Genomic DNA, 10479 nt, shown 5'->3' with positions numbered 1-10479 from the left:
GTGACACGTGCCCTTTTAGGTTGACTGTAAACCAGATACGCCCGCACGTTCTGGATCATCTCTAGGGGTTTCACTGTACATGCTGGGAGATCCGCCAGAGGGGCATTACAGTAGTCAAGCCGAGAGATAACCATGACCTGTGCCAAGAGTTGGGTGGGATACTGAGTCATGTTTCCTTATGTTGAGTCAGTTTCCTTATGTTGTTAAGATCGAAGTGGCATGACCGGGAGACTGATGCCACATGGCCGGAGAGGGATAGCTGATCATCAATCATGACACCCGGGTTTCTCGCGACCTTGGTTGGGGTTAGGGATGAAGAGCCGATTTTTATGTTGATATTGTGGTCAATAGATCAATTGGCTGGGATGACCAGGAGGTCAGTCTTAGAGAGGTTTAGTTGAAGGCGGCGTTCCTTCATCCATGCGGATATGTCTGAGAGACAAGCCAAGATCTGCACTGAGACTGTGGGGGTCATCTTTTGCGGGAATGACAGGTATAGTTGGGTATCATCTGTGTAGCAGTGATATGAGAAGCCATGCGAGTGGATAACCGGACCCTGGGAGGTGGTGTGTATTGCAAAGAGAAGGGGTCCCAGCACTAGGCCTTGGGGCACCCCTGTGGAGAAGCAATGGGATGTGGACGTTTGTCCTTGCCATGATACATTGAAGGTATGCCCAGTGAGGTCAGATTAAAACCAAGATTTTTTTAAACTGCATTCGTAAGTTGAGTCAACTTCTGCATGAAAACTATGGTGCAAACACATTGTTGTTGTTATTATCATCATTGTTGCTGTTGTTGTTGTTGCTCCCTGGAGCATCATCATACTAACAACAGGAAGAACCCTTGACTGCTGCATTAACGGACAAGACTTTGATGCTGTGCTTCAGACAGGAGGATAACCTAATCAATTACAGCAACTGGCTACGCTGCAAATACAAGTGACACAAAGCAAAGGGCCAGATTTATTCTGACCGATACGCTTTACAGCCTCTGTGTCATTCGGATCCAGTCACAAACTCATTCAGCTGGTGCCACGAGCAATGAGTTCCATCAACTGAGGCATAATCTAATTTATAATAATAAATAGCAATCTATGACCTCATAATCCTTACCTTATTGCCATTTTCAATCACTCCTGGCTTTCAAACTGACAGTGCAAGCAACACAATATGGTTTGGTTTGTTCATTTGCTTAGTTACTTTGTTAGACTTCTGTTTGAGCGTGTTTAAGGTTTAAGTGAAGGTCAGACTGCATTATGTTAGGTCGTGTCATGGTGCCCCTATGATTTCATAGTTCACAGACAAACAAAAAGCACGCATTTATGACATCATAGTTCAAAGACGACAAGTAGAATTCCGCTAACCTCTCCTTGTGATGTCACAATCCACAGACAATCTAGTGACACTGATGTCATGTATGTATGTATGATGTTATAGTTCATCAAAAAAAAAAGAATAATATTCAGTCAGCTTTTTTTTTTTTTTTTTTTTGTCACAGTCCATAAGTCCATTCAGATAACATTGATTCATGGTGTCACAATCAAAAGGAAAATGAATGATGTTTGCAGATTTTGTCACAATATATGGATCAAAATGTTTGGACTGATAGAAACAGACAAACATACTCTCTACCTCAGAGGAAGGCAATGATGAGGCACTCCAGCTTTTTGATGGCCTCTCTGTCATGTCCATGTCCTGTCCTTCCCTCTCCTCCACCTCTTCTCTTTTCTCTTCTCTCTCCTCCCATCTCCTGTCATCTTTTGCTACTCCACAGCAGCAGAAGCATTTTCTCCGCATTACTCCTCCGACAGCCCTGATTCTCCATCTCAAATCCTCCATATCATAGCCCTCTCTCTGTCTCTCTTTGTAAGGGCGTGGGTAGGCCCCATTCGCTCATATGACCAGCATGACTCTGTGTGTGTGTATGTGTAGGTGTGTGTGTGTGTGTGTGTGTGTGTGTGTGTGTGTATGTGCGTGTATGTGCGTGTGTGTGCGTGTGTGTGCGTGTGTGTGCGTGCATGCGCGCGCACTAGCAGAAGCTCAGTCTTATGACTCTGGCTTCCATCCATGAGAACCAAACAAAAACAGAAACAGACAGACTCCCCTCACTAACAGGAACAAATGTCCCCATTCATTTCTTCCCTCAGCCAACGAGCTCTTAGTTAGAGCCCAAAAGAGAGAGAGAGAGAGAGAGAGACAGAAAAAGAGAGAGAGAGACGGAGAGAGAGAGACAGATGGGGGGACAGTGTGAGAGAGAGACAGAAGAGGGGGAGGAGAAACATAAAGAAGAAAAGACCGTGAGACACAAGGATGAGTAGTGAGGACTCGTAGGCAGAGATTAGTCAGCTCAGTGTCTTTTTGGAGTGTATATGTAAAGGTGTTTCTATCCCGTCCTACGGGCTGGAGTTGAAAATGTGAACCAGCTGTTTCCTCTTACAGTGTCCTAACATTCCTGTATCTGACTGCAGGAAAGACAGAGGGGTCAGGGGTTCTTTCCCTCTCTCAGCAACAGAGAGGCACTTGGGTTGGATTAGATACATATGCTGAGGAAATTCCATACATTCTTATCAGGTGATCTCATTTCTTAATCAAACTAGGATTTGGTTTAGAAAGGGAGGCAAGTGTGAGTGTGTGTGTGTGTGTGATGCAGTGGAGTGTGTGTGGGTGTGTGCCAGTCTGTGTATTTGGTGAAAGCCTACATGCCCAGAGGGCATACACAATAACCTTTACACTGTCTGGCATGAGTCAGCACTGCAGGGGGTTCTCTTTCAAAAATATAAAGCATTTTACTGGGTACAAGGGTGCCTGTGTGTGTCTGTCTGTGTGTGTCTGTCTGTGTGTGTGTGAGTGAGAAAGAGAGGGAGAGGGAAAGAGAGGGAGAGGGAGATCGAGAGAGAGAGAGAGGGTGCGCAAGTGTTTCAACTTGCAAGTATGTGTGTATGTGTTGCAATCTGTCTTGTGTGTGGGAGTTTCAAGTCAACATCTCTCCCTCGGAGGAGAAGCTCAAATCAAATCAGGAGCTGCTCCACAAACAACAACAACAATAAAAACAACAACAACAACAGCATATTTCACAATTTCTCTTCTTCAAAACCCTGACTATCTATCTTCATTTTGTTCACACAAGAACACAGACATTTCACTTTCCTCTCTCTCAGTCATCTTTTCTCTTCTGTTTAGCTCTTTACTGCCATTTATTATGGATTATCTACGACTGTCTCAGCTTACAACCGAAATCTCCCACTGGAATGGGTGTTACTTGGGACTGAAGCAGAAAATAAGGATAAATTTTGGAAAGAGAGAGAGAGAGAGAGAGAGAGAGAGAGAGACAGTGAGAGGATGGGAGGAGGTGCTATTGGAGGAGGAGAGGTTGAGAAAAATGGAAATAGAGAGAGAATATATAGGACGCGCTATTTGTGCTCTTATCACAGTTTTTAGGTGCCTTAGCTTAGTCCTCTGTCAGACTGAAGAGAAGCAATGAATTTAATGGAGCCTGAAATGGCTCCTCTCTCTCTCTCTCTCTCTCTCTCTCTCTCTCTCTCTGACTTTCCCTGCAGGGGGCAGTGGTGGATTCTTCAGCTCATCTGTTCTCATAGCAGGAGGGATGAAAAACAATAAAATTCTTTTCTTTCTTCCCCTTTCTCTCTCTCTCTCTCTCTCTCTCTCTCTCTCCACACTTCTCTCTGTCCTGTAAAACACTGCCATTCATAGTCAGATAGATGTTTCAGAAATGTCTGCTCATAGGTCATCGATTAATGATGTCTTGATATACGCTTACCTCCTCATACCCCAGATGTCTTTGCTTCAAACCTGGGAAGACACAAAGCAGAAAGGAACAAGAACAGCATGAATATAAATCAAACACCAATACATATTTTTAAAAAAAAAAATCTTTTTTTTTTTCAAACGTTATGACAGTCTTTTAACACAATAGTGGCATTCACAAAAGATTTACGGTTGGTATCAACCACTCTGGGTTTTTTCATAACCCAAGAATTGAGCCACAGTGGAAGATAAAAAGTAGATAGCTAGCCTGAGGTTACGCAGAGCTGCTGGTGAGAGGTCATCTAAAAAGAAAGAAAGAAAGAAAGAAAGAACTAAGAGAAAAAAAGAAGAAAAAAGAAAAGAGAAAATGCCCTTTCATTCCCAATGACTAAAACAGAAAGTACGAGACAGGGGCTGGGTTGGGTGAGTCACAGCTTGGTGCTTGTACACTGGACAGGGAGACAGCAGGTGTCTGGCTGTTTTTTTGGGAGGGGGGTCAAGGTTGGCTGCGCCTCATATACAGCAGTGAGGGTGGGCCTGTCCAACTGACACACAATAACAACGCACAGGAGGAGGAGAAGTAGCCTCAAACTGTAACAGGAGAGGAAAGAAAGAAAGAATAAAACAGAGGGAAGAAGGAGGAAGAGAAGGTAATGGGAGGACTGGGGAGAGCTTGAGAAAGAAAACTAGAATATAAGCAGGACAAAGTATCCACCAGATGGATAGTGTGATGAATTGTTGGGGAATGTCAATGTTTTAATCACTTTGAAGGACAATGTTTTAGTCACTTTGAAGGACAGTTTAGTTGAGACAGCTGTGGTCTAGAGGTTAGAGAACTGGGTTTGTGACTATAGGGTTGTTGGTTTGACTCCCAGACCTGACATCCGTGTGCCCTTGGGTAAGGGTATAAGGAAACCTGAGGAAAAAGTCACTGTTCCCTGTGTGTGTGATCACAGAGATTTACAATTATATGTCTGTTTTCCCAGAAAAGGTACTTCAGCACTAGTCTGTGTGGTGCAAAACTCTTTCGCTACATTTGTTTTCCTCATCACCCGTCTACCCATAGCACTGTTTCAACTCATTCATGGCCCCCGGTTGCCAAAGAGTGTGGGGAAAACATGACAACAGGTCCAGTTCATTTATAATATATCCAAACACAAATTAATCATGAAATAACTTGTCAAAAAATGTCACTGTCACTGCTCATATCAACTCATGTTCGACAAGACTGGGTCTATAGGAACATAGTTGGGTATGTGTGTGTGTGTGTGTGTGTGTGTGAGGAAAGGTTCAGTTACCAAGAATTAAAACTCAAACATTCAGTGATAAGAAGTATGGTGACATATAAAAAATGGCAGGTAGATTTTTTTTTTGTGGGGAGTAAAGTTTTAAGTAGTTTGAGGAGGTCAGTTTGATGCTTTGAAAAGAGTTGAAAATGTATTATGTAGTCGTATTTTACGCAGGGATCTCACTGCTCCAAATTCACTTAGCAGTCGTTAAGAGTCCTCTGCCCTCATACTGTCAGAAGAGTTTTTGTCTGAGTTTTTTTGGGGGGGAAATGTCTTGCTTGGTTTTTTTTGGGAAATGTCTTGCTTGGTAACTCTCAATTATTAAAGAGTTATCTGGTTGTGAGAACATGTTGTGAGAATACATTGTGAGAGAAGTCTGCTGAGCCTGGTTTCGTTACAAATAATATCTCTGTCTGTTTTGACAGTTACTGTTACTGTTTTAAGAGCTGGGGTGTTTTAAGGTTTTTCAGGCGGTTTCCATATTCGGGTTTCTTAGCATAGATAACAATGACTATCAGGGCACTTTAGACAATTAAATGACGGGAACAACACCCCCCCCCCCACCCCCCCCCAAAAAAAACCTTGGCAGTCCACTCCAAATATAACTGGATCTGCAGGGACTGCTCCCGTTCCAATTAAGTAAAGACTCTTTTTGGCAAAGATGTCGTGTTAAGATTAGATTAGGCAAACGACTGATGCCAGAACAGTGAGGACGTCGGCGTGAACCATCTAAAGGTGAGCATTGTTCTATATGAACCTGCCTGGAGGACATATTTGAACACGGTTCCCGTCGCTCGCTATTGTAACTGTTTCAGGCTTCAAAATGCATACAGTTGTCTTTAAACTGATACCATTTTTATTTCATTTCATCCCACGACAAACTAAACGTCTTTAAAGAAGTTACTGTGTGGTTGATATTCCCTCTGGGAGCAGCAAAAAATATGTATAAATATTATTAGACATATTTATACATATTTCCATTATGTGAGTTATACGTACACATATGCTATGATACACTCAGGAAATGTGTTTTAGTTGTAGATGTCGTTTACTTTTTTATTTTTTCTGTCTAAAAAGCACACACTCATGTGACTGTGCCCTTCTAAACTGTGTTACTTCGTCTTTGTCATTTTTGGCTTTTTCCCTACTTCTGTGTACTTGCTGTAGTCCCTGGAGCATTTTACTTTATTTCTCTGTGTTTCCTATCCTCTCTCTCTCTCTCTCTCTCTCCCTCCCTCTCTCTCTCTCTCTCTCTCTCCCTCTCTCTCTCTCTCTCTTTCCACTGCAGTGATATTTATGAAGGAGAGGGAGAGACATGGAGAGCATATAACTCATGCTTCAATGCATTCAGAGCGCATTCATTCTCGCTCTCTCTCTCTCTCCCTCTCTCCCTCTCCTTATTTCTCTCTCCATCTCTATTTCTCTCCATCTCCATTACTGACTCCTCCATCAACATCTCCTGCTCCTTTTATATCCCTTTATGGCTTTGCTGCATCACTGCTATTTTTCAAGTCCTTACAATCCCTGTATTCCTCCTTTATATCCTCTGTCTATACATTCTCATCCCTCTCTATCTTTCTTTCTACCTGTCCCTCCTTTTTTTTCCCTCCCTCTCCAGACGCTCTCTGCTGATCAGTATTCAGTCGGTGTGGTGGAGCAGAGAGGGAGGTGGTAAGTAGATGCCACTACGTATGGCACTGTGCCCGCAGACGTCTGTCAAGCCCTGGCCCGGACAGGTGGAGAGAATTTCTGACTTAGAACCAGGCTCACGACCAACTACAGAGCACCAGGGCTCATTATAGACTGAGATGCAGTCTGGTGTAGATTTCCAGGTCAGTGGTGCATCTAGATTGTTAGCATTAATGTGGATGTATTAATGAGTTGCATGGCGAAGCCCAAGGCAGATTTTACACTAAGTTCAGATATACATTTGTTGTGTTAGTCTGAATGGTATGTACAATAGAATATGGTTCAGCATCTCTGTAGTGGATGTCCTTGTGAGTCTGTTTTTCCCAAATTTTGTATAATCTAATCCACTTGACTATGTCAACCTCTGCCAAAGGACACGTTTGCATACACACACACACACACACACACACACAAACACACACACACACACACACTCAGGTCTTGGATGTTGACCTATGCTTTGCTATCTGACGTGGGGTCGGAGTAGAGGACTGCCCTCTGCTGAGTCTCTTCTCTCCACTGTCTCTAATGAGCTCCGAAAACAGAATGAACCAGAGACCTAATGTGACCTACATCAACAAAAATAAGCGCAGTCATTTTGCATTTAACAAAAAATATTCTTGCCCTGCCCTTCCAAACTCACTGCACTAATTGCCGGACTGGTCTCAAGTGCCTATTTGAAATAATTGACTCTTTGGCCTTGTTTCAATACTATTAGGTGTTTGCTTACACTCACCCGCTGTCTTCTGTGACTATATGTCTAAAATGACTGTAGGAATCAAAGCTGAGCTCTGCTGCAGTCATTTAATACACAGTCAAGTCAAATAGAGTTACAACAGCAATAAAAATTCACATTTTGTGTGGGGGAAAGACATGCATAAGAAGTAGATCCAGTAGAAGTACTGGGAAGTGGCAAATTATTCAGCGTAATGAAATATTCACCAGGCTATTCTCTGCGTTGTCGTAACAGGCTGTTTCGATATGGCCCTGTACAGAGGTCATACTCCATCTAGTGGTGGAAATGATAATGCGTTTTACCACTTTCACAGCACTTCTGTTAGGAGGATTCATTAAAGTTGTTAGTCTAATTAAATACACAGCTCTATCTTACACAAAACAACAACAACAACAAAAAAATTCCATGTGTGATTTGACTCATGTACATCTACAGCTTCTGACACGTGTGTGTGCGAGTGCGTATGTATGTTTGTGTGTGTGAGCCTGCATGCATGCGTGCGTGTGTGTGTGTGTGTGTGTGTGTGTGTGTGTGTGTGTGTGTGTGCATCTGTGTCTGTGTTCGTGTTTGGTGTGTGCCATTACTGCTTCAAGGTTAATGAATTATTCAGGTTGTTTTGCATTCAGTAATTAAGGTGGCCAATCCAGCATATCCGTGAACCTGACCTCTCTTCAGGACAACCTGTAACCCCGGGCAACCTCACACCTTTCTTAGCAACATGCTCCAGACTGACAATAAACCTCTGCTGATGTACTAACCTCTGCTCACTGACTGCCAGTTACTGTCTGAAAAACTTAGAGACAGTTAGAAAGAGTTAAGTATAGATCAGTCTGTACTATATCAATACACCTTTATGCCATTTATATATTTACATGCTGTTAAGACCTTTACGGAGCAGTGTGAAAGGATAAACTCATATCGAGAAATCATTACTCATTTATCACATCTCTCCACATTTCACCTCTCATGTTAGCTTACCCACCCAACCTACCCGCTCTCATCCATCTATCTCTTTCACTCGTTCTCTGTTTTCACCTCTCCATCACTTTTGATACTGACCTCAGTTATTTATGTACTGACTTTACGTAATCACTATTTAAGCAGATAATTCATCTTTACAATGAGTGCCTGCAAAAAGGCAGATACACGACCAAAGAAGGGCAAGAACAAGGATAAAGATAACAAGATAACAAGGCACAAGCAAAGTCTCAGCATTCAGATAAATGCCAAACAGCAATAAGAAGCCACTGTAAAACATCACCGGTTGTGTGGCAAGTACAAAGAACTATCATCTCACAGTTAACAGTATTAATGAAAGGAACTGCATTACAAAGACAGATATTAGGGTTAATTTTTGAGATAGCGCATAAACAGCGGCTAGTGTCTGAGACAACGTCTGTCAAAAACTAAAAAGAATGTGTGTAACTTTCTCAACAGAGATGTTGAGAAAAGAACTGATTGTCAGTAAAAGCAAGCTGCTGAAACTTTAATGGAAAATAGGAGAACAAACAAAAAGGCCACTGGAGAAAAGAACATGCCATCTTTCCTTGCTTTTATTGAGACAATGCCTCTAACAGAATCTTCAAATGGATTATAGAGATACAGTTGGCCAGTTACAGAGACTTTTGTGAGTCTTTTCAGATCCTGGCTGCACCAAACTAGATCAAGCGACGTCTGCAGGAGGTATTGGCTCTGGGAATTGTTAATAGAACAAAATGAGCAGACCGGATGTTGTAAGTGGAGAAGTGGAGAAGATTTTTCAGTGCAGTAGGAGACTCTTCAAGCAAGGTTTTTTCTTACAAACGAACATAAATCAAATGCATTTTCTCATCTTGTTTGTGAGGATAACTGGTTTACAGAGCGATACACTGTGCCTGTTTCAGACTCCTCAATTTTTCTTCCCTCTCTCTCTCTCTCTCTCTCTCTCTCTCTTTTTGTTTTCCTCTGCCCCCTCTTTCCTTTCATTTGTCCTATCTTTGGCTTACTCGTCCCCCTTCTATCCTTCTACCGTTCAATTTATCAACCATAAGCCAAGCCTCCCGAACCCTCCCCTGAGACAGATGTCACAACATCCTGCTCTCTGCATTCCCAAGGGGAAAATTACATGTGTCGTCATGCCAACCAGACACCCCTCTGTGACTACTGTTATTGTGTCATTCCTGGTGAATTTCTACACGTAAATGTGATAGCAGTAAATAAGGGAGCCGTCACCGGCAGGACATGGTTCCATGACATCAGAAGGCACAACTGTTCAACTATTGGAAACACATACTGACATGAATACTCTCGAAAACAGTTTAGAGTGAAACATTTGCACTGCTAGCACAAGCTATTTCAACATATACTTCTGTAGTAATAGACAGCGTTCTTTGTGATAATCGTATAAATTATACATTAAACTGTATACATTTTCAATTTTAAACCACTCAGTTTGCAATATCGACATATTTCTGCAATAAGTACATTATTACCGTACATTTGGAAATAGAGGACACGGAGACCCTTCGGTGAAATCTGTATGCTCTGTTTAGTTTTCATATACTGGCATAAAATGTCACTGCAGTCTACCATAAACAACAATAGCTGTCAAACACTGTTTCGAGTGTCAGGGCAAGCGAAAGATGTCTTACCATTTAAAGATATGCTTGATAAGTTATTGCAGTATCTAATCATGGTCACTCACGACACTGTTTCTCTGATCTCTTTTCTAAGGTGGCTAAGGTGACAGGTGCATTACGTAGAGATGGTCCGTGCGTCTGCACCACAAGAGTCTTTCCCTCAGTTCATTTACCTGTTTTTTTTTCTCTCTCTCTCTCTCTCTCTCTCTCTCCCTCCTCTGACTGAGTTTCTTTTCTTTTTCTCTACACTGTTACTGTTATCTTTCTCTCTTTCCTTAACACTGTTTTTTCTCTGGTTGCAGGCTCAGAAGACTTATTACTCACCCAGGCGATGAAACGCCTCGGTGGCAGCGTGACGGAGGTTCTGCATGTTGACGGTTCTC

The 10479-nt window shown here is 42.4% G+C and overlaps 1 protein-coding gene across 1 annotated transcript in view; it reads right to left on the bottom strand.

Annotated features, from left to right (window-relative positions):
- Window positions 1–1838, bottom strand: part of cdk15 (cyclin-dependent kinase 15) — a 13394-nt gene extending 11556 nt beyond the window's left edge. The window contains exon 1 of the mRNA XM_030782353.1: window positions 1632–1838. Within this exon, the coding sequence (XP_030638213.1) occupies window positions 1632–1838 (207 nt within the window). The remainder of the gene's footprint in view (window positions 1–1631) is intronic.
- Between the last annotated feature and the right edge of the window lie 8641 nt (window positions 1839–10479).

This window comes from Chanos chanos, chromosome 8 (assembly GCF_902362185.1).
Source record: "Chanos chanos chromosome 8, fChaCha1.1, whole genome shotgun sequence".
Lineage (NCBI taxonomy): Eukaryota > Metazoa > Chordata > Actinopteri > Gonorynchiformes > Chanidae > Chanos > Chanos chanos.
The sequence above is the reverse complement of the archived record's forward strand: the minus strand, read 5'-3'. Positions and strand labels throughout refer to the sequence as shown.